The 24,659-nt window shown below is 41.0% G+C and overlaps 2 protein-coding genes across 2 annotated transcripts; one reads left to right on the top strand and one right to left on the bottom strand.

The window, feature by feature from the left end:
* Nucleotides 1-720: 720 nt before the first annotated feature.
* LOC118360786 (nuclear envelope integral membrane protein 1-like) lies at nucleotides 721-6,142 on the bottom strand. Its single transcript, XM_035740203.2, has 9 exons — nucleotides 5,990-6,142; nucleotides 5,123-5,244; nucleotides 4,704-4,923; nucleotides 4,538-4,610; nucleotides 4,350-4,443; nucleotides 4,033-4,147; nucleotides 3,661-3,886; nucleotides 3,374-3,550; nucleotides 721-3,095 (listed from the first exon to the last, which is right to left on the bottom strand). Exons 1-9 carry the CDS (start codon nucleotides 6,081-6,083, stop codon nucleotides 2,915-2,917), a joined length of 1,302 nt encoding a protein of 433 aa, XP_035596096.1. The 5' UTR covers nucleotides 6,084-6,142; the 3' UTR covers nucleotides 721-2,914.
* Nucleotides 6,143-9,346: 3,204 nt separating this feature from the next.
* On the top strand, nucleotides 9,347-24,043 carry LOC118360785 (CD63 antigen-like). Its single transcript, XM_035740201.2, has 8 exons — nucleotides 9,347-9,497; nucleotides 10,608-10,693; nucleotides 17,784-17,972; nucleotides 20,088-20,162; nucleotides 20,304-20,402; nucleotides 21,587-21,733; nucleotides 21,861-21,944; nucleotides 23,467-24,043. Exons 2-8 carry the CDS (start codon nucleotides 10,628-10,630, stop codon nucleotides 23,530-23,532), a joined length of 726 nt encoding a protein of 241 aa, XP_035596094.1. The 5' UTR covers nucleotides 9,347-9,497; nucleotides 10,608-10,627; the 3' UTR covers nucleotides 23,533-24,043.
* The last annotated feature ends 616 nt before the right edge of the window (nucleotides 24,044-24,659 follow it).

The raw sequence follows: 24,659 nt of genomic DNA, 5'->3' as shown, positions 1-24,659 counted from the left end.
GGACAGCCAGGTCTTGGTAGATTTGCAGTGGTCTGATACTCCTTCCATTTCAATATTATCGCTTGCACAGTGCTCCTTGGGATGTTTAAAGCTTGGGAAATATTTTTGTATCCAAATCCGGCTTTAAACTTCTTCACAACAGTATCTCGGACCTGCCTGGTGTGTTCCTTGTTCTTCATGATGCTCTCTGCGCTTTTAACGGACCTCTGAGACTATCACAGTGCAGGTGCATTTATACGGAGACTTGATTACACACAGGTGGATTGTATTTATCATCATTAGTCATTTAGGTCAACATTGGATCATTCAGAGATCCTCACTGAACTTCTGGAGAGTTTGCTGCACTGAAAGTAAAGGGGCTGAATAATTTTGCACGCCCAATTTTTTCAGTTTTTGATTTGTTAAAAAAGTTTGAAATATCCAATAAATGTCGTTCCACTTCATGATTGTGTCCCACTTGTTGTTGATTCTTCCCCCAAAAAATACAGTTTTATATCTTTATGTTTGAAGCCTGAAATGTGGCAAAAGGTTGCAACGTTCGAGGGGGCCGAATACTTTCGCATGGCACTGTAGATAAAGAAAAGGTATATTGCACCCGCTGTTGTTTGTGTACAGTAGTTTCAACATAACGCATACAGACTACATCATCCTTTTGAGGTTGTTCTACTCTGTATTCCCCTTCTACAGGCAACAGGCTAGTGGAAATGTCTCAAGATTAAGTGGCGTTTTACAATATCATGAATTTATTAACATCCACATGATTATTTACAGTTTCAACCTTTTAGTTGATAAAGAACAAGATGGACAGAGTGGTCCTAATCCTAGATCAGCACTCCTACTCTGAGGATCTTTGGCCCAGATCTGTAAAGGTATATGCAAGACAAATTACACAGCATAATACAGAATTGCAGCCAGGATACTAAAGTACAATATCTCATAGTATAAAAATATTATCAATTTCAACACATTTTGTCTAAAATAAAAATAAAATAAAGGCAATGCTTGTGGTATGAAACCTAGAAATCTCAGTACAAATAAAACAAGAAAAAAAGATTCAAGTTAAAAAGAACTAACAACCATTTTGTGATGTGTCACACACGTCAAAGAACGATTAAACTAGTTGCAATGATATCCTTAAACATTACATATATAAATGGTATCCTTAAACAAACATGAGTGTAATATATATATATACACATATATATATACATACACATATACATACACACACACACACACACACAATCAATGGCTGTAAACCTGCTGCTTCAAATACCAAAATACACTGAACAAATATGTAAACGCAACATGTAAAGTGTTGGTCCCATGTTTCATGAGCTGAAATAAAAGATCACAGAAATTTTCCATACGCACAAAAAGCTTATTTCTCTCAAATTCTGTGTACAAATTTGGTTCCATCCCTTTTAGTGAGCATTTCTCCTTTGCCAAGAGAATCCATCCACCTGACAGGTGTGACTTATCAAGAAGCTCATTAAACAGCATGATCACTACACAGGTGGAACTTGTGCTGGGGACAATAAAAGGCCACTCTAAAATGGGCAGTTTTGTCACACAACACCACAGATGTTTTGAGGGAGTGTACAATTGGCATGCTGACTGCAGGAATGTCCACCTGAGTTGTTGCCAGAGAATTGAATGCTGATCTCTCTACCATAAGCCACCTCCAACATTGTTTTAGACTCTGGCAGTATGTCCAATCGGCCTCACAACCCCAGACCACGTGTAACCACGCCAGCCCAGGACCTCCACATCTGGCTCCTTCAACTTCAGGATTGTCTGAGACCAGCCACCCGGACAGCCGATGAAACTGAGGTGTATTTCTGTCCGTAATATATCCCATTTGTAGGGAAAAACTCATACGGATTGGCTGGGCCTGGCTCTCAAGCAGCCCACCCATGGCTGCACCCCTGACCAGTCATGTGAAATCCATAGCTGAGGGGCTAATGAATTTATTTCAATTGACAAATTTCCTAATATGAACTGTAACTCAGTAAAATTGTTATAGTTGCTGCATTTATATTTTTGCTCAGTATACTAACTTATTCCCAACAGATGTCAGCTACGAAATCATTTCCTGTTTTACGTCAACACGTTTCACAACGCAAAAAGTCAGTTATTTCACATCAACAATAAGACCAAAGAAAATATTTTTTACATGAAAACATCTCCAAAATTGTGCCCTGGCAATTTATTAATGAGGAAAGATAAAAATAATGTTCTGTCATTGCTCCCAGAAAATTAAATGCCAAACATTCTTAGTCTTCATAAACTTGCTCTTGCTGAGGAGTGTAACACAAAGCATGACCAATGACTTAGCAAGCTGATTTGCAAGAATATTCTGATATAACTTTATTTTTTTAGAAAGACTAGCATGAAATGTGCATTGTCTAATTGACTCAATAACCAAAACACATACTGTACCCAAGCTTAGCTTTCTTAATGAAACCGAAAATCAAGTTATTTCTGCTTGTTTATCAAGGTTAGCTAGCTACCTCATTAATCCTGCTTTGTAGTATACCCCTGTGGTCAAGTTTCTCAGCTGAAATTAAAACACTGGGATAAATCCAAACTTTATAAATATGCCCCTAACTCGAGGGAGTTCTCCACATGAATTAGATTTACATTTTCAGTTCAGTACATTGCACTCGGGGTCTGGCTTTAAGTGTCAATTTACAAAACTGGTGGTTGCCATCAGCAATCTACAGTAGGATCTATGCCTCAACTTGGATGCAAGACATTCTCACAGGCATAATAATGGCAAGATTCCACTATCTCCTGGTGATTCATGAACACCCGTCTTCGGGTTGGAGGAGAGCTGTGAGGGTTAAAGGCCAGTCAGCACTTTGCTCCATCAACCTTGCTGCTACAGGGAAAAACACCCATCTATGCATCATCACAAGTCTCTGTCATTCCACCCAAGGTCTCCTCTTTTCAAACCGTTCACCATATTCTCCTCATCATGGTCCTCATCCGTGTCAAAGAAATCATCCTCAAAGAAGGATCCATATTCCTGTGCATGCACAGAAACCTCATTTGATATCAGGTGAGGTGAGCCCTCAACAAAATCTGCAAACCTGTGGATCAGACAAAGCATTGTCTTTATTCCAAGGTACTGTACCACACTGACACACATTTTTAGTTAAAATAATGAATGGGAAAGAGACAGTTATATGACTAGTTGACCTAAAAAGACAACCATCACCCACAGACCAGAAGCTAGCTTTTCGATCCAGCAGTAGCCAATGTACATTTGACTTGTTTAGAGCACAGACAACCAGGGGTTAATACCAGATCATTAAAAGCAGAATGAACATCATTAGTCAGTATTTCAATGCAACAAAGGTTCGGTCACCTTTTTGGGGACTGAAGTCGAGAGACTGTCTTCCAGGTGCTGAAGTCTGGACTGCTGCAGTACTTTCTCAGCTCCTCCAGGGCATGTTGCGTCTCCTCCTCCCCCTGTTTCTGGAACTCTTCTTCAGTCAGCAGTCGACGAGGCTCTGGCTTCCAGCGTAGAGTTGGCTTGACCTTACTGCACAAGAGGATTGTACACTATAACAGCAGCAGACAATATGTCACTTGACACCAATACAGGAATGTACACATGTTACCTTGAGAGTAGTACTACAAACTAACACCTACTGCCATGCAAGAAGGAGCAATGAAACAGGGTACTCCAGGTTCTTAGAGCAGAATGTAGCAATGATGGTGGCCAACGCCACTTGCTGAACCTGGATACCAGCATAGATCAGCAGCAGGCCAAAAAACTGCAGCGTCCAGGACAGGATATTGATACTCCTCTCCTCCACAAGAGGGCCATGACGATAGCACACAGCAAAACTGATAAAACCAACCACTGCAGCATAGCCTAGGGCACACAGAAACAATTCATGTAACTGTTCCTATTACAAATATGGAGCAATGGTTGTGAACTAATAACACATGTTAAAAGTTTGAGAGGCAATGTAGTTCTCAGAGTTTGTTGTGATTGTGTTTAATACAATCAATATTTACCAAAAGCCACGTGCCAGTGCTCTTTCAGAATCAGCTGCAGGTTCCTGAACACAAGCTGGATGACGTAAACAGAGAAGGACCAGCCACCAACTATCACCACGTAAAATGGGCTTTTCTGAGAAAAGAAAAAGATGATATGGGTTGTGAAATCTAAACATATATTTGTATGACTCTCACACACATTATAGAAATCAGAAAGGTCACCAAAACATTAACTATCTGGGTACTCTGACTTGTTATTGCTTTGTTCAAATCGAACTGTTAGTAGTGGGTGTGATTAGCTATGAGACTTTGAAATAGAAGTGTTGACTTCTTACCTTTGGCAAAAACCGTGCCATGATAAAGATGAGAATGATGAGGGAGGCAATCATACCTGTGCTCATGCCAGCAGAGTAATAGAATACCTGACTCCTGTTAGATAGCAACAAAAAAACATAGCCAATATTATCTGGACCATGTCATTTATAAAGAGGGGGTAAAATGTGAACACAATCCATTTAGTTACCTGCTGAGCGAGTCTGCAAATATGAACAGCAACACTCCAGCCAAGAATGTCACAAATAGGAAAATGTCGAACTCTGTGGGAGTGAAGCACAGACAACAAAGATAACAAAATTAATGGGTAATAGACATGTAACTAACAAAGCAACCCCACCTTTCCCTTTACTTACTTCGTGTGGGCTTTACAGTGTATATTGCTGTAGGGTCGATGGGTTTGATCTTGAAGCAGGTCTTTGGGCTGAACAGGCTGATGCTGAGGGTGGTTTCATTGGTCTGCTCATGCATTAGGTACTGCACCAGACCCCAGACACTGAAATGTTCTAGCTCCTGCAGCTTCTCCTCATCCTCCACAACAGTTACCTTCAGCTGTTTTGAGCTCCATACTCGAACCTATCGGCAATACAACACAAGTATTAGCTACACCCAAATACACACATTACATACATACAGGCTCTCTTTCAAATAAGAGACTTATCATCAAACCTTGAGGTCCGATCTGTTTGTGCCATCATGCCAACCATTTTGTCACTCTAGCAATGGACATGACAAGAGCACAAATAGACCTGGGAAGAGGAAATTGTTCTCTTGCCTGGATTCTTGTCCATGTTTCCTTCCAACCTGGGACAATGGGGTTGAGATAGCAGTAGTGATTTGAACCTGTTTTGGCAGACTCTTGGCCATCTTTGATATTGACTATGTTGATCTTACTTCCTGTGAGAATGATAAGATGTTAGGGTCAACTTCGTGCATTTACTATCCAGCAAATCAAATTGTATTTGTCAAATGCACAGGATACAGCAGGTATAAGTAGTACAGTGAAATGCTTAACCAGCTAGCAAACTCTCCTCAACAATGCAGTAATATTAAATCACAAGTCAACACGGACTGTATTCACCAGTAACCTTCTGTATGCTTTACACATCTGCTAGCAAGCCAACTAAAGCTGGACATTGGCTTTCATAGGACTGGACTTATCTAGTTATCCAGCTAGTAGTAACTACTACTAGCAAGTGGTAACTAACGTTACTACTAGGTTATGTAACGTTAGTGAGCCACCAGAAATAAACCACGAACTATTTGGCTAACGAGGTTAGCCGACTAGCTAGAAAAGCAAGCTGACGTTGTGGAAAGTGAAGGGCGACACCAGCTGGGTAGCTAACTAGTTCTGGTAACAGCTCAACTTTCAATTAATCTCTTAGAATTAAAATGTATTAGTTCATGTCTAATCACCTGGCTACTGACAGACTAGCTAACGTTAGCAGACTGGCTAGATAGTTCACCTGGGACAGTTAACGTTTGCTAGCTCAGTTCATTTAAGCCTTGTTAATGCCTTGGGTCTCAAGAACAACAGTAACTACGCTAGCTGGCCTCGTCGTAAACGAAAAGTTCGCCTCTCACATTTCATATTGGCTATCAAATTCCCTGAACAAAATGACCTAACTAGAAACAACTCTACCTGAGGTTTGTTGCGTACTTAATATACAAAAAAGCACAATTATAAAAACTATTTCGGAGAGAGGTCCATTTTTCCACTTCAGGAATCCCGCCATGACAGACGACTATATGGAAATCACATGGTTCTTGTTACAACAACTAACCAATCACATAAGTAAACTGTTCCGATACGTTGAAGATGCGAAAACGGCATGGATGTTTATGAATTTGTTTAAAAATATATATGGGAAATAAGACATGATGGGGTATATTTTCTAATTAGGATGAGTTTATTTGAAATAATGTAGGTAAATAAATCACACGTCTTTGTGTAAAATAACAACTTTAAAGAAATCTCGTATGCATCATAATCCAGAAATGACAACATTTCCGGTTGTCTCTTTCTGCCACAGGAGGCCCTCCCCGTAACGTTAAAATAACCGCGGGAAAGCAATCCCCGGCAGGCGAGGCAAACAAAGGACGGTGTGTGCCGGTTTCCGAAGGCAGTAGATGCAGCATCTAATAAGCGTGACGCGTGACTAACAAAAATTGAATAATGTCTCCCTGAACGAAGGGGGATCAAATTAAGAGTAACACTCAGTATCTGGTGTGGCCACCAGTTGCATTAAGTACTGCTCATGGACTGCACCAGAGTTGTCAGTTCTTGCTGTGAGATGTTACCCCACTCTTCCACCAAGGCACCTGTAAGTGCCTTGGTGGGGTGGGGGGGTCACATCATCATTGGACTGAGCCTAGCCTTCACCCTCCGATCCAACAGGTCCCAGACGTGCTCAATGGGATTGAGATCTGAGCTCTTGCCTGGCCAAGGCATAACACTGACATTCCTGTCTTGCAGGACATCATGCACAGAACGAGCAGTATGGCTGGTGGCATTGTCATGCTGGAGGTTCATATCAGGATGAGCCTGCAGGAAGGGTACCACATGAGGGAGGAGGATGTATTTCTTGTAATGCATAGCGTGGAGATTGCCTGCAATGACAACAAGCTCAGTCCGATGATGCTGTGACACACCGCCCCTGGACATGACTGACCCTCCACCTTCAAATCGATCCCACTCCAGAGTACAGGCCTCGGTGTAACGCTCATTCCTTCGACAATAACGTGAATCCGATCATCACCCCTAGGTGAGACAAAACCGTGACTCGTCAGTGAAGAGCACTTTTTGCCAGTCCTGTCTGGTCTAGCGGCGGTGGGTTTATGCCCATAGGCGAAGTTGTTGCTGGTGATGTCTGGTGAGGACCTGCCTTACAACAGGCCTACAAGCACTCAGTCCAGCCTCTCTCAGCCTATTGCAGACAGTCTGAGCACTGATGGAGGGATTGTGCGTTCCTGGTGTAACTCGGGCAGTTGTTGTTGCCATCCTGTACCTGTCCCACAGGTGTGATGTTGGGATGTTCTGATCCTGTGCAGGTGTTTTTACACATGGTCTGCCACTGCGAGGACGATCAGCTGTCCGCCCCATCTCCCTGTAGGTCTGTCTTAGGCGTCTCAAAGTACGGACATTGCAATTTATTGCCCTGGCCACATTTGCAGTCCCCATGCCTCCTTGCAGCATGCCCAAGGCATGTTCACGCAGATGAGCAGGGACCCTGGGCATCTTTCTTTTGGTGTTTTTCAAAGTCAGTAGAAATGCCTCTTTAGTGTCCTAAGTTTTCATAACTGTGACCTTAATTGCCTACCGTCGGTAAGCTGTTAGTGTCTTAACGACCGTTCCACAGGTGCATGTTCATTAATTCTTTATGGTTCATTGAACAAGCATGGGAATCAGTGTTTAAACCCATTACAATGAATATCTGTGAAGTTATTTGGATTTTACGAATTATCTTTGAAAGACAGGGTCCTGAAAAATTGGCGAAGTTCATTCATACATTTTTTTTGCTGAGTTTACCACATCCCCGTTTGATGTTGTAAATTATCACATCACATAACATAAAGGCCTTTATTCACAGGCACTTCATTTTCTGCTCCTGTGCTGACCAGTTGGTCCCTCAACTCAGATGGTAACTACCACGGATTAGTCCTTTAATGTAGGCCTAAGTGGTCATCAATGAAAGACCATAGAGCTCGGTAGAGCTCACTCATCCTAAAACCTGGAAATGAGTTACCTCTGGTTCGTTCAACCATCCCTATGGGGAAAATGAATGGGGAAAGAATAGGGTTTTGGGATGAACGCCGGAAGTAAGTCCAAACCAGGCTTAGGAGATCTCCTATGTTTTGTTCTATTAGATAATATCAGTCAGTTAACATGACCTTTATGAATGATGAAGCCTTTATGTGCTTTTTCAAAATGACATAAATGCTTAAAATTCACAGAAATGTACTATAGCTGATGGCGATTATCTCATAGAACAAAACGTATAAGATCTCCTAAACCTGTTACCGCAGACCTTGTTTTTCACGTTGATCCAAAAACCCTACAAAAACATAACTAATTACTCTATAGATCTTGTCCAACGAACCATGGCTGAGTTAGTGCCTACAAAAAGATGCCATTAGCCTAGCGGTTAACTGCTTCCCTGGGCACGGATGATGTTGATTAAGGCAGCACCTCTCTGATTCAGAGGGGTTTGGTCAAATGTGGAAGACTGAATGCAGTTGTGCAACTAACTAGATATTCCCTTTTAGGATTTAAACATTTATTATATGTACACTTTGATTCTTGAAGAATATAGCTTATAAATTTCTCATGAGCTTAGTTCAACTGTTTATATTGGTGGCAAATCTGATGACCGAATGGTAAAGAACATCTCGTCGCTCGAGAGCTCCCTTACCTGCCGAACTATAAATTATGTCTCTGTAATCTAGCATGGGTAGGATGGTCATCTGAATCAGGGTTAGTTTGGCAGCTGGGGTGAAAGAGGAGCGATTACGATAGAGGAAACCAAGTCTAGATTTAACTTTAGCCTGTAGCTTTGATATGTGCTGAGAGAAGGACAGTGTACCATCTAGCCATACTCCCAACTACTTGTATGAGGTGACTACCTCAACCTCTAAAACCTCAGAGGTAATAATCACACATGTGGGGAGAGGGGCATTCTTCTTACCAAACCACATAACCTTTGTTTTGGAGGTGTTCAGAACAAGGTCAAGGGTAGCTTGTTGGAAAGCTTTTTTGTAAAAGCATTTAAAACAAAATCTGGGGAGGGGCCAGCTGAGTATAAGACTGGGCCGACCAATAAGTGCTCACGCACATTGAACTAAAATAAATATTTCAGATATCTGCATCTGAAATAAATAGTGCTTCACCTTGAAAGAGTACAGGCTCCGCTCAACTGATAACTGCTACTGTGTGTTGGTGTACTATAGATGAAAGTGAATCTTGGCTTGTGTTGACTTCTCGGTTCTCGGTCATTTTCCATGATCATGTTAACGATTGCTGGATCAGACGTAGAGAGGGAGGGGCTTATAAAACGGAGAATTGCGTCGCTTACTTCACCAGTTTGTTTCCAAATTTCAACCATTGCCTCGAATTACTTTGACGCCTCTACTATTTTCTTGTTGGGAAAAAGGTAAATAGTACGCCTATTTAATCCATATATTGTTTTGGTTAACGTTGTAGCCTATAGTCATTATGAAATTACATTTAAAAAAAGAAGGTGCGAGAGATAAATAGAGGTTCGTTTTGAGAATGCGCAATCGACACGTTGAACTAAGATTGAAGCCTAATATAATAACCTTCTGTCTTTACGGTTACTTAGTAGTAATGGAATTTGGCTACAAAAACTGTACAACAAATCAAATTTGCCTACAACAATAGTTAACTTCGTATCCTCTGCCCCGGTGTGTTTTGTTGTGTGGTTGGTGGTTCTCTGCTGTGGCGAGCAATGGATGTCGCAGTCTTGTAAAGTAAACTTTTTCCCCATTGTTATTTTGTGTCCATTTGTCATATTAATTAATAGCAGGCCTACATAGCTAATGCAGATAATTAGATGTGAATTGAACTAATCTGAAACAGGAAAGCAAAATATTTTTCTGAACCTGTCACCCACTATTAGAACCAACATTTTTATGAACCATAGCCTAAATTACAGACCATTCTGGATACTAATCGAGCACAAAACAGGGGATTTTTCATGTTGCCTAATGAAATCCAATGAGATTACATTTACCCCAGATTTGAACGCATATAGTGTTGCGCACTAAACTCTTGAAACAAATGTGGTTTTATGGTGTAATGTTAATCTGATGCGGAAAAAGGCCTTTAACTGTCAGCAAGCCTGTGATTCTCAACTGTTGATCAGACATCACACCCTTGTGAATTTATGAGTAATATTTTACTGGACAGTTTCTATATATTATGTGTGTTTACTCACTTTTGCCTTAGGTGACAATTTAAAATGTTCCCCCACACATCAACTGATTCCTTTCATTGACACTCTTTAAAAAATGTTTTTACATTAACTGATTACTGGCCTACCTGTCAATTTTTCCTTTCATTCGTACATATTCTCAGCATACCATGCCAGTTTTCTGTCACCATTGACACAATAAAATGTGAGCCGAGCTAAACACACTAGGCGATGCAGCAACAAGCGATAACCTGAAACTATATCACACTATTTGTAATAAAGTTATTTAATGTCTCTGGTTCAAATGGATTTTTCTTTGTGTTGATCCAGGGGCTTGATACGGACTAACCATGGGTGTCGAGGGTGGAATGAAATGTGTGAAGTACCTACTCTTCTTTTTCAACTTCATCTTCTGGGTGAGTAATGCAGATGGAAGTTTGGAATCCCGACTGGCTAGGATGTGCTGCTTCTGTCCTGTGACGTCTGTTAAGTGTTAACTTGTGGCTCTAATACAGCTCAGCATCTGGATTGATTGTGAAATGCCTCTGACACTTGGTTAACCCATCTCATGAGTAATTCAGGGAGTTCAGTTCCTCAAACTTCTGCAGAACAATTCCATGGTTACGTGATTACGCTGAGTTGATTTGTCAATGAAAAATGTATACCAAACCCCTGGATTTCAGAGTTTAACAAACCAAAGAACTCTATGCACTTGGACTACTTTTCATAATTTCCACTGAACATTTACAGGAAGAACTGTACAGATAACACATCTTTGTAGCAGAATAAAACTGAGGGAGATTTGATGAATTCTGAAAGTTGTTGGGGCCATCAACTTTCAGATGAGACTGAATTAAGATGATTAATATTGACTGCTATTGATGTAAGATATTACTAGGTCTTTCAGAGTTTATTCAGAAGATAACTGCTCTATAAATATTATTTTGTGGTGCACAACTCTCTAGTTAATTACATTTACATGATTAGCTCAATCAGGTAATATTAATTATGGACAAATTATATGATAGAATAGCATGTCATATCACTTAATCCGGCATAGCCAAAGACACGACACCGTGGTTAGATTCACAAGAAGTTCATCTTTTTCAACCTATGTAAAAATATGTTTTGTTTTCTGAATTTTTATGAGTATTTCTGTATTTGAATTTGGCGCTCTGCAATCTCACTGGATGTTGGCCAGATGGGACGCTAGCGTCCCACATACCCTAGAGAGGCTAATGATGGTGTTGGAGTCGTGTTTGGCCACGCAGTTGTGGTGAATGGAGTACAGGAGGGGACTAAGTACACACCTCTGGGTTGCTCCAGTGTTGAGGATCAGCATGGCAGATGTGTTGCTACCTACCCTCAACACCTGGGGCCGGCCCATCAGGAAGTCCAGGATCCAGTTGCAGAGGGAGGTGTTTCGTCCCAGGGTCCTTAGCTTGTTGATGAGCTATGTGGTGTAGTCAATGAACAGTATTCTCACATAGGTGTTCCTTATGTCCAGTGAGATCGCGTCATCTGTGGATCTGTTGGGGCGGTATGGGAATTGGAGTGCGTATAGGGTACCCGGGAGGATGCTTTTATCAGCTTTTCAAAACACTTCATGCCTACCAACGTAAGTGCTATGGGGCCGTAATAATTTAGGCAGGTTACATTTGCTTCCTTTGCCACAGGGATTATGGTGGTCTGCTTGAAACACAGATTTTACAGACTCTGTCAGGGAGAGGTTGAAAATGTCAGTGAAGACATTTGCCAGTTGGTCCGCGCATGCTTTGAGTACACGTCCTGGTAATCCGGCTTTGTGCTTGTTGACCTGTTTTAAAAAAATATATATATATTTTTTTTTAAAGGTCTTGCTCACATCGGCTACCGAGAGTGTGATCAGTCATCCACAACAGCTGATGCTCTCGTGCATGCTTTGGTGTTGCTTGTCACTGGACAGCTCACGTCTGGGTTTCCCTTTGTAGTCCGTAATCGTTTTCAAGCCCTGCCACATATGAAAAGGACTCAATTTTAATACTGTCTTGGCACTTTGCTTGTTTGATGGTTCGTCTGAGGGCATAGTGTGATTTCTTATAAGTGTCCGGATTAGTGTCCGGCTCCTTGAAAGTGGCAGCTTTTGCCTTTAGCTCGATGCGGGTGTTACCTGTAATCCATGGCTTCTGGTTGGAATATGTACGTACGTCACTATGACTGAGGTGGTACTCAACCAACTCGATAAGGCCATAAGCAAACAAGAAAAGTGGCACTCTTATGCAGGCATACTTAAATCAGTTACCAGCATGTCACATGTGCAACCAGAGGGGGAAAAAACAACCATCTTTTCTCCACACATGCATACATACAAAGCTCTCCCCTGCAAATCGGACCATAATTCTATCCTCCTGATTCTTGCTTACAAGCTAAAAACTAAAGTAGGAAGTACCAGTGACACTCAATACGTAAGTGGTCAGATGACGCAGATGCAATCGGACTGTTTTGCTAGCACAGACTGGAGTAAATTGCGGAATTCATCCAATGGCGTTGAGGTACTCCTTATGGCCTTATCGAGTTGGTTGAGTGCGGTCTTAGTGCCAGCATCGGGCTGTGGTGGTAAATAGACGGCTACGAATAATATAGATAGTGCGGTCTACAGCTTACCATAATGTACTCTACCTCAGGCGAGCAATACCCTGAGACTTCTTTAATATTAGACATCACGCACCAGCTGTTATTGACAAACCCCCACCCCATGGTTTACGAGACGTAGCTTCTCTGTTCTGCCGGTGCATGGAAAATCCCGCCAGCTCTATATTATCTGTGTTGTCGTTCAGCAACGACTCGGTGAAACATAAGATATTAGTCTTTAATGCCCCCTTGGTTGGGTAAATGTAATACATTTTATTTTCCAATGATTGCTTGTTAGCCATTTAGAACTGATGGCAGTGGGAGTTTACTCGCTCTCCTATGGATTCTTAGAAGGCAAATGATGGGGATTTGGACCTGTTCCCGGGAAGGCAGTGTATCCTTCTCGTTGGACTTGTTAAAGGAAAAAGCATATTCCAGTTTGTGGTGATTAATCGCTGTTCTGATGTCCAGAGGTTATTTACGGTCATAAGAGACGGTAGCAGCAACATTATGTTCAAAATAAGTAACAAATAAACGCAAAAAAACAACCACCAAAATAGTAGTTGGTTAGGAGCATGTAAAACGTCAGCCAACCTATTCGGCACCATCTTAAAACCAGCATATCAAGATCCGGATATGGACCTCTGCCAAGAGAGGCATATCTGGAATCAATATAGCTTAATCTATTGAATGTGCTGAGAACACATGCAATGTATGTCACCATGCAACATCCTATTTTCTCTCTTTATATCTCAGGATATTGAACAAGTCCATATCCTGCCATAGGAAATGTTCATGTGTGATATTTGGCGTAATCCCAATATCATGTGTGTAAAGGAGAAAGGGGGTGTGGTGGGGAGGAGGAGAGAGAATCAGAGGCTAAAAGTAGAATTTGAGTCTTGTGACCATTTCAGTGTTATGACAATATCATGTGACTTGTTCACTGATACAAAGCGTTTGTGTGAAAAGTTAAGATCGCTGCTCTAATCCCTTACTGTGTAGATTTCCAGACTAATTCTGGGTCTTCTCTCTTCTTGAGAGAAGGCATGTACATAGTCAATGGTAGGCTTCGACCGGGCCTCCTATGGTAGGTACACCTATAGCTCATCTACTTTATCACTGACCTCAACCCAGAGTCTCTTAGGGGTGTCAGTGGACTGACTGAATTGAATGCTCTATCAGAACATAGCAAAATCACACTACTACTTGAACAGAGCTCTGCTCAATCATGCAGCATCAATGCCAAATGAACTGAATAATATTAAGACATGCTATAGATGGAAGGAAAGTAATGTGGAAATCTACCAAACAACATTCAATCCATTCAAGACAATTTCCTGAGCAAAATATTTCACTGTAATAGGGAAGGTAGAAACTTGGCAGTAGAAAACCTAAACAGTATATTTGACCTCTCAGCTTCCCTATCAAATCTCAAATAGAAAACTGAAGAAAATGAACAATGATAAAGAATGGAAAAACCTAAGAAGGCAATTGAGAAACCTATCCAACCAAAAACGGGGAGACAGAACCTGAGCCTACTTCTTAACTATGGTCAATCACTAAAACAATACAGAAATACAGTATGGAAAAGAAGGAACAGCACGTTGGAAATCTGCTCAATGTAATTGAAGAATTCATAGACTCTAACCACTTCTGGGAATTGGAAAACATTTATCTATCCAAAATGGAGGTGTATGGATAAACCACTTCTCCAATCTTTGTGGCTCTTATAACCAAAGAACAGCAAAAACATATACATGATCAAATACAAATCTTAGAATCAACTACAGTTGAAGTCAGAAGTTTACATACACCTTTGCCAAATACATTTAACTTTATGGCTGCAGGGGCATTCTTGAGTAGCTTGGATGAAAAGTGCCCATATCAAATGGCCTGCTCCTCAGTCATAGTTGCTAATATTTGCATATTATTATTGGATAGAAAACACTCTGAAGTTTCTAAAACTTCTAAAAAACATACGACATTATAAAATCCATGTACACAATTTCTTTTATTTAGCTAGGCCAGTCAGTTAAGTACAAATTCTTATTTACAATGACTGCCTAGCCCGGACGACATGGGGTCAATTGTGCACCCTCATATGGGACTCCCAATCACAGCCGGTTGTGATACAGCCTGGAATCAAACCAGGGTCTGTAGTGACGTCTCTAGAACTGAAACGGAGTGCCTTAGACCACTGTGCCACTCGGGAGTCCACAAACAACAAGTATGCGGTTACAATTGTCATAACAATTTTTTTCCCATAGGGACAGGGGGTGAGACAGGGATGCAAACTTAACACCCACCCTCTTCAATATATATATATATATATCTCAACGAATTGGCGAGGGAACTAGAACAGTCTGCAGCACCCGTCCTTATCGTACTAGAATCTGAAGTCAAATGTCTATTTGCTGATGATCCTGTCTCCAACCAAGGACGGTGTACATCAGCACCTAGATCTTCTGTGCAGATCTTGTCAGACCTGGGCCCTGACAGTAAAACTCAGTAAGACAAAAACAGCAGTGTTCCAAAAAAGGTCCAGTTGCCAGGACCACGAATACCAATTACATCTAGACACCATTGTCCTAAGAGCACACAAACTATACATACCTCAGCCTAAACATCAGTGCCACAGCTACCTTCCACCAAGCTGTGAAAAATCTGAGAGACAATGCAAAAAGGGGCTTCTATGCCATCAAAAGAAACACAAAATTCGACATGCCATTTAGAATCTGGCTAAAAATACTTGAATCAGTTATGGAACCCATTGCCCTTTATAGTTGAGGTCTGGGGTCTGCTCATCAAATTCACAAAATGGGACAAACACCAAATTGAGACTGCAATTTTCAGCCAAAATATCCTCCGTGTACAATGTAGAACACCAAATAATGCATTCACAGCAGAATTAGGTCAATACCCGCTAATGATAAAAATCCAGAAAAAAAGTTAAATTCTACAATCACCTAAAAGAAAGCGATTCCCAAACCTTCCATAACCTACAGAGAAATTAACCTGGAGAAGAGCCCACTAAGCAAGCTGGTCCTGGGGCTCTGTTCACAAACAGAGCCCCAGGATAGCAACACAATTAGACTGGAAAGAATTTACAAAAAAAACAGCGCAAACTAGAATGCTATTTGGCCCTAAACGGAGTACACAGTGGCAGAATGCCTGACCACTGTGACTGACCCAAAATTGAGAATCTTTGTGTACAGACTCCGTGAGCATAGCCTTGTTATTGAGAGAGGCTGCTGAAGACAGACCTGGCTCTCAAGGGAAGACAGCCTATGTGCACACTGCCCACAAAATGAGGTGGAAATTGAGTTGCACTTCCTAAAATCCTGCCTGCCAAATGTATGACCATATTAGAGAAACACACTTTCCTCAGATTACAGACCTACAAAGAATTTGAAAACAACTCCAGCTCAAATAACCTCTCATATCTATTGGGTGAAATACCACAGTGTGCAATCAGAGTAGGATGTGACCTGTTGCCACAAGAAAAGGGCAACTGGTGAAGAACAAACACCATTGTAAATACAACCTATATTTGTTTATTTTCTAACTATTTGCACATCATTACAACACTGTATATAGATAGACATTACATTTGAATTGTCTTTTATTCTTTTGGAACTTTTGTGAGTAATGTTTACTGTAAAAAAAAAAAAACCTATTTCACTTGCTTTGGCAATGTAAACATATGCTTCCCATGCCGAGAGAGCCCCTTAAATTGAGAGGGAGATTTCCCTCCTCCTTTTTGGGTGTTTTAATAGCACACAGTTTATTTTATTTTTACATGATAATCTTAGTGAGTGATGTGTTCTTTTTAAAAATAAACATTTGTATTGACATGTAGGTCTACATTTCGTTTCATGGCCTCTCTCCTGTGTTATCATGTTTGCCTGTGTACCTACCTCTGCACTATATAGAACCAGGCAGCGAATAATCCTAATCATAACCCATGTCAAGTATTTACATTGGGGTTACCAATGATGAAAGGACCAAAGTGGGGGCTGGATGTACCTAGATAAAAAAATATATATATATATATATATGGCAATGACTTCACAGAACTGACCTTCCATTGTGGGACGTAGATTTTGTTGGGTTCTTCCTCCTGTATCTTGAATCACAACTTTAATGAATGATTATCCATAATGGTAGCATCCACGATTGTGACTCAAATTACACATTATTCAACATTCAGTTCCTATTGAGCAAAGCACAATCTGAAAAACAAACTGGAAATGCATCCAACAAGTTTGTAGAGTCACAAGCTTGATGTAGTCATTGCATGCTAGGAATATGGGACCAAATACTAAGGTTTTGACTTTGAATTTGTCTAAATACTCTTCAAATGGGGGGAGGACTAAGTACTAATTTTCAAATGACTACCGTCTCTTTTAAAGTAAAGATGCAGCAAATGTGACTACATGGTTACTTCAAAGTATTTTCTCGTTTGTGTCCTGGATCCGTATTAGTTCATTTGAATGCTAATTTAGGACCCAGTAACCTGACTGGTTCCAGCATTCCTGAGTGACAAGGGGTTACTAGAAGTTGCTCTGGGTCTGAATGCTATTCTGAACTCATTACAGGACCTGAAACATCTTTTGATTGAGACTGGGTTAAGCCAGGATCTGATGTACATTAGTCTTACATACACTTTAGTACTTTCTTGCCATTCTAAAATTATGGCCTCTTACAATAACAAATGTATAATTCAGTTGTACAGATTATGAAATTGTCTACACATGCTTTGGTTTAGACTATTCACATATTTCAAAACGTTTGAACATCTGTTATGTTGTACAATGGTTGTAGAAAACCGTACGTGAAGATGTAAATTTGTGACTTCTAATCATGTACTCCATCTCTCCGCTTCTTTCTCTTTAGCTGTGTGGTCTGACTCTAATAGTTCTGGGAGTCTTGGTTCAGGTGGCTGTCCACAACACCGTAGTGATCAATAATGTCTCAGCCTCGTCAGCCCCCATTGTCCTCATTGTGGTGGGGGTCGTTGTCTTCTTCATCGCCTTTTTCGGCTGCTGTGGAGCCTGGAAGGAGAGCTACTGCATGGTCACCATGGTATGTTCACGTATAACATGACACGCATGATAGAACCTCTATGCAGTAGAACTGCTGCATAGTGGTCACCATGATATTCCAAACAAAATGTGTTGTATACACGTTTGATCTTGTGTCCACATAGGGCTGTGGCGGTCATTCAATTATGTCAGCTGGTGATTTATCAAGTAAATAACTGCCGGTCTCTCAGTAATTGACTGTTAATTAACAAACACATTTAGCATCTCCTGGCTTCTCCACACAGCCTGCAGACCATAGGAACATCTACATTTTTTAAAGTCTAATAAATCCATGTAATATAGCCTACACCTTCACAATAAATCCATTTATTTCAGACGGGTCTAAACTTTATATGAAGAGAATGTAGTCTATTTCAGAAGAACAGAATAGCGTACTCTGATTTGTCCTTATGTTAGGTCCTGATCTGGCTATGCCATTTGGCTGTTGGCTACACTAGTTAATTTAGCAGATGAGATTTGCTTATAATTCTGTGGCATTTTATAGTATGAAGAATATAATTGAACATAGCTGAATAAAATAGGAAGCATACTTTCTCCAAACGATTTCAGGGGTTAACAGAGCGACAGGTCCATATGGGCGGCAGGGTAGCCTAGTGGTTAGACTAGGAACCGGAAGGTTGCAAGTTCAAACCCCCGAGCTGACAAGGTACAAATCTGTCGTTCTGCCCCTGAACAGGCAGTTAACCCACTGTTCCTAGGCCGTCATTGAAAATAAGAATTTGTTCTCAACTGACTTGCCTGGTTAAATAAAGGTAAAATTAAAAATATGCTTAATTTAAAGATTTATTTAACTTTAGTTGTGATAAAAATGCCGGGCTATGTGTTTTAGATTTTCAAATCATTGTCAGGCTGCATGATGTGACTGATTTGGGGAAAAAAAGGTGTACATGAAAAGTACATGACGTGGACACCCCTTCAAACTAGTGGATTCTGCTACTTCAGCCACACCCGTTGCTGACAGGTGTAAAAAAATTGAGCACACAGTCATGCAATCTCCATAGACAAACATTGGCAGTAGAATGGCCCTACTCGAGCTCAGTGATTTTTGAATGTGACACCTTTTTATAGGACGCCACCTTTCCAACAAGTCAGTTTGTCAAATTTCTGCCCTGCTAGAGCTGCCCTGGCCAATTGTTAGTTCATGTCCTCGGTTACAGCTGTCCTCCATTGCAACACTCACTACAGAGTTCCAAACTGCCTCTGGAAGCAAGAGTTGAGAGGGAGCTTCATTAAAAAAATGGAAGCCATCTAATGTGTTTCCATGACCGAGCAGCTGCACACAAGCCAAAGATGACCATGCACAATGCCAAGCATCGGCTGGAGTGGTATAAAGCTCAAAGCCATTGGACTCTGGAGCAGTGGAATCGCGTTCTCTGGAGTGTTAAATCACACTTCACCATCTGGCAGTCCGACAGACAAATCTGGGTTTTGCGGAAGGCAAGAGAATGCATAGTGCCAAATGTAAAATTTTGTGGAGGAGGAATAATGGTTTGGGGCCGTTTCATGGTTTGGGCTAGGCCCCTTAGTTCCAGTGAAGGGAAATCAACGATACAGCATAAAATGATATCCTAGACAATTCTGTGCTTCTAACTTTTTGGCAACAGTTCGGGGAATGCCCGTTCCTGTTTCAGCATGACAATACCCCCGTGCACAAAGAGATCTATACAGAAATGGTTTGTTGAGATTTGGTGTGGAATAATTTGACTGGCCTGAACAGAGCACTGACCTCAACACCATCGAACGAACACCTTTGGGATGAATTGGAACACCGACTGAAAGCCAGGCCTAATTGCTCAACATCCGTGCCCGACGCTCTTGTGGTTGAATGCTGCAGGGCCTTGCTTCCAATGTTCCAACATCTAGTGGAAAGCCTTACCAGACGAGTGGAGGATGTTATCGCAGCAAAGGGAGGACCAACTCCATTAATGCCCATGATTTTGGAATGTTCAAGAGCATGAGTCTACATACTTTTGGCCATGTAATATATTTTACAATAGCTCAATCTAAATCCTTATACATGTTTTTGCTTATTTGTTTAAATCCTTTAATCTTCCAAAAATAGCTAATATTTTTCATCTGTATATTTTCTCCCAAGTTCTCTCTCCTTCTGGGTCTGATCATTATCACGGAGATTGGTGCTGCCATCGCTGGATATGTCTTCAGAGGCAACGTGAGTATACACGTATTTCAGGCAGCTTTTTGTATTTTTTTTTTTACATGTCTAATTATCTATACTGTAACGTATGTACAGTCTACACCTATCAACTTAATTTTGTAATTACACACGTTAACCATGTTTTTCGTTATTTAGCTGACAGTCATTGTCCATGAGAGTCTCAATGACATGGTCACCAAATACAGCAACGGCACCGACGAATTCCAGAAGGCCCTGGATAACCTGCAGATTGATGTTGGTATCAACAATTAAGTATTGGGAGATGCTAGATCTATATACTTTGGAACAAAAGAAACAATTGACATACACTAGTTAGTTTTCCATCCAATTGGAGATTGGTTTTCATGTGAATATTCAAAAATCTGCTTAATGACAATGTACACACTTTTATACCAGAGATGTTTCCATCAAATTGACTTGTTGCAGATAAAAGGCTGTGCGTGCGGATGTAGTGCACATAAAAATACATTTTGCAGTTAAATTCTCCAAAATAAAAAGGTTAAATGGGTTTCCATCAAATTTTCAACTCTACTGATATTTTCTTCACAATTTTTGTGCCCACTCTGGTATTGGCACCTGTGCTCTAGCCAACAGCTGGCATGTAGTGCGGTTATAGCCTACATGAGATTATTACGCACAAGTGTTTTTGTTTGTCAAATGACAGCCAAGCATCGACCAGAATAAGACCCTCAATATTTATTGGAAAGGAGCATCAAGCTCATCACATTGCACATTCACCACCTTGTGAAGTTCATCGTAACTTATTTCATCTGTAGCTGAATAAACTGCATGCTTTCCCAATGAGTCATAGTTGGCGGACCACAAATGTCATCGCATGACTCCAAGTTTACTTCGAATTGATGGTTATATAAATATTTCCGCATTAAAGCATTTCCACTGACATTTCATGCTAATTAATTTTACCGTTTTGTCGACGTTCGGAAAGTTTACTGACAAATGTTTCCATCAGGACTGGCATTACATTTTTTTTGTTGAGCCAACGTACTTTACTCACATAAAAAAGTTGGATGGAAACCTGCTTACTGACACTTGTGACGCCACCTTCAGGGGAGTTGCAACATACTACTGCAAATCTAGACATTTTACTGCACTCAATCCTGCATCTTATATTTGTCGTAATGTGAAGAGTTTGCATTCTGTGTGTCTTAATTTATTTGCTTAATTTGGCACCTCGTGTAACATGACTATCTTGTTAGTGTGTCTACTATGCCACGATGTTTATCTTGTCTTTATCTTCTGTTGACATTGAGGAATATCCTGGCTTGATCCGGTCTGTTTCCCCCGTTGAACTTACTAACCTTACTACCTAATTTTGCTGTTGTCTCTTCCTCGATCTGGCTTTCCCTGTATACCTTTCATGTTCAAACTCATTCTCAACCTTGCTGTTCTTCATCCAGCTGAAATGCTGTGGAGTGATCAACGCCACTGATTGGAGAGGAAACTTTGGGCCTGGCACAAACTCTGTGCCAGACTCCTGCTGTGTCAATAACACCGCTGGCTGTGGTCGGGGGGCCATGGAGGATTCAAGTAAGGTGCACCAGATGGTAAGGTTCAACCCAGTGGTTGATTTGTTAGTTTTTTGCATGAAATGAAAACTCATTCATCCAAGCAAAAAGACCTCCAGAACAGTGTATTGGAGTCGGGAATGATATTTCTCTGATTGCTATCTAGGGGTGTCAGACTGTTGTGGAGGAGCTGTTGAAGAAGAACATCATGTGGGTCATTGTAGCAGCACTGGTGATCGCTTTCCTGCAGGTAGGAACAAACACAAAGCATATACATTTGCACACACACAAATCCTGGGCTCAGAAGACACATAGATTGTAGATGCTAGTTCAACACACACACAGTGCCTTCGGAACATATTCAGACCCCATGACTTTTTCAACATTTTTAGGGTACAGCCTTATTCCTCAATCTACACACAATACCCCATAATGTCAAAGCAAAAACTTATTTTTTTCATGTTTTTAATATATAGCAAATACAAAACTGATCACATTTACATAAGTATTTAGACCCTTTACTCTGTACTTTGTTGAAGCACCTTTGGCAGCGATTACAGTCTTGGGTGTGACTCTACAAGCTTGGCACACCTGTATTTGGGCAGTTTGTCCCATTCTTCTCAAGCTCTGTGAGGTTGGATGGGGCGTGTTGCTGCACACAACTATTTTCTTGTCTCTAGTAGATGTTTGATTGGGTTCAAGTCTGTGCTCTGGCTGGGCCACTCAAGGACATTCAGAGACTTGTCTCAAAGCCACTCCAACGTTTTGGCTGTGTGCTTAGGGTCGTTGTCCTGTTAGGTGACCCTTTGCCCCAAGTCTGCTCTGGAGCAGGTTTTCATCAAGGATCTCTCTCTGTACTTTGCTCTGTTCATCTTTCCCTCGATCCTGACTAGTCTCCCAGTCCCTGCTGCTGAAAAACATCCCCACAGCATGATGATCCACCACCATGCTTCACCGTAGGGATGGTGCCAGGTTTCCTCCAGACGTGTCACGCTTTGCATTCAGGCCAAAGAGTTCAATCTTGGTTTCATTAGACCAGAGAATCTTGTTTCTCATGGTCTGAATTTGTGCCTTTTTAGTGAGGAGTCTCTTCCGTCTGGCCCCTCTATCATAAAGACTTGATTGGTGGAGTGCTGCAGAGATGGTTGTTCTTCTGGTAGGTTCTCCCATCTCCACAGAAGAACTCAAAAGCTCTGTCGGTGACCATCGGGTTCTTGGTCACCTCCCTGACCAAGGCCTTTCTCCTCGGATTGCTCCGTTTGGCCGGGCGGCCAGCTCTAGGAAGAGTTGGTGGTTCCAAACTTCTTCCATTTAAGAATGAAGGATGCCACTGTTCTTGGGACCCATGCTGCAGAATTATTTTGGTACCTGTCCCCAGATCTGTGCCTCGACACAAACCAGTCTCTGAATGCAACACATAGCTGCAGCCTTGGATCCATAATAAATATAATCAAGTTGTAAAAACATCTCAAAGTTGATCAATGGAAACAGGATGCAGTTTTGAGTTGCATAGCAAAGGGTCTGAATACTTATGCAAATATGGTATGTTTTTTGTTTTGAGTAAATTTGCAAAAATTTCTATACCCGTTTTAACTTTGTCATTCTGGTGTATTGTCGATTGCTGAGGAAATGGTTATATTTAATTCATTTTCGAATAAGGCTGTAATGTAACAAAGTGGGAAAAGTCAGGATGTCTGAATACTTTCCGAAGGCACTTTATTTATTTAATATATATTATACTGTGTTTTCTAACTGATTTTGTGTGTTTTCAGATCATGGGCATCATATTCGCCTGTATGTTGATGAGGGGCATTCGCAGTGGCTACGAAGTCATGTGATCATTCTGCCAATGAGGAGTGACTCAGTCCGCTGCTCTCTTATGTCAAATTATGTTCCAATATTTGTGTTTGAGAGTAACAGCTATCATTTCTTTACAAATGTCTTATTCTCAATGTAAACACATAACAGGTGACTTTGCATTGAGGCCAAAATGTAACCTGCCAAGAATATCAATGTTGAGTCATTTTGAGAAAATTATGTATTTAAATAGAGCAGCATTCTGAAATTGGAGTTTGCACTTGTTTTTGTTGACTCACATTTTTAACCTTGATTTTATCAACATTTTTCTACTCAATACCTTTTCTGACAAATACATTCTAGTCTAATGTTCTTGCTGATTCACATTAAAGATTTCAGTTAATTTTTCACTTGTTGATTGACTCCGATGCGCTCTAGTGTTGTCCAAGTGGAACATTCTTTGTGGCTCCTCACTGAATCTACACTGAACAAAAATAAACGCAACATGTAAAGTGTTTTCATGAGCTGAAATAAAAGATCCCAGAAATATTCCATTGGCACAAAAAGCTAATTTCTCTCAAATGTTATGCATACATTTGTTTACATCCCTGTTAGTGATAATTTCTCCTTTCACAAAATAATCAATTCAACTGACAGGTGTGGCATTTCAAGAAGCTGATTAAACGGCATGATCATTACATGTGTGTGCACCTTGTGCTGGAGACCATAAGGCCACTTTAAAATGTGCGGTTTTGTCACACCACAATGCCAGACCTTCTCAAGTTGAGGAAGTGTGCAATTGGCATGCTGACTGCAGGAATGTCTACCAGAGCTGTTGCAGGAGTTTAATGTTAATTTCTCAACCATAAGCTGCCTCAATGTCATTTTAGAGACTGGCAGTACGTACAACCAACTTCACAACCATGTGTAACCATGCCAGCCCAGAACCTCCACATTGGGCTTCACCTGCGGGATCATCTGAGACCAGCCACTAGGACAGCTGATAAAACTGTAGGTTTGCACAGCCCAAGAATTTCTGCACAAGCTGTCAGAAACTGTCTGTGGAAGCTCATCTTCAGTGGGCAAATGCTCACCTTCGATGGCCACCTGCACGCTGGAGAAATGTGATCTTCAGATTCCTGGTTTCAACTACCGGGCAAATTGCAGA

The sequence above is a fragment of the Oncorhynchus keta genome, chromosome 28, assembly GCF_023373465.1.
Source record: "Oncorhynchus keta strain PuntledgeMale-10-30-2019 chromosome 28, Oket_V2, whole genome shotgun sequence".
NCBI lineage: Eukaryota > Metazoa > Chordata > Actinopteri > Salmoniformes > Salmonidae > Oncorhynchus > Oncorhynchus keta.
The sequence above is the reverse complement of the archived record's forward strand: the minus strand, read 5'-3'. Positions and strand labels throughout refer to the sequence as shown.

What these genes read in the sequence shown, in the direction of transcription:
- LOC118360786 (XM_035740203.2), bottom strand. Translation starts at nt 6,083, where the DNA reads ATGGCGGGATTCCTGAAGTGGAAAAATGGACCTCTCTCCGAAATAGTT. An exon ending in TGGCACGGTTTTTGCCAAAG is followed by an intron (nt 4,148 to 4,349) that starts GTAAGAAGTCAA and finishes TTCTTTTCTCAG; the next exon opens with AAAAGCCCATTTTACGTGGT. An exon ending in GCACTGGCACGTGGCTTTTG is followed by an intron (nt 3,887 to 4,032) that starts GTAAATATTGAT and finishes TGTGTGCCCTAG; the next exon opens with GCTATGCTGCAGTGGTTGGT.
- LOC118360785 (XM_035740201.2), top strand. Translation starts at nt 10,628, where the DNA reads ATGGGTGTCGAGGGTGGAATGAAATGTGTGAAGTACCTACTCTTCTTT. An exon ending in TTTTCAACTTCATCTTCTGG is followed by an intron (nt 10,694 to 17,783) that starts GTGAGTAATGCA and finishes CTTTCTCTTTAG; the next exon opens with CTGTGTGGTCTGACTCTAAT. An exon ending in GATATGTCTTCAGAGGCAAC is followed by an intron (nt 20,163 to 20,303) that starts GTGAGTATACAC and finishes TTCGTTATTTAG; the next exon opens with CTGACAGTCATTGTCCATGA.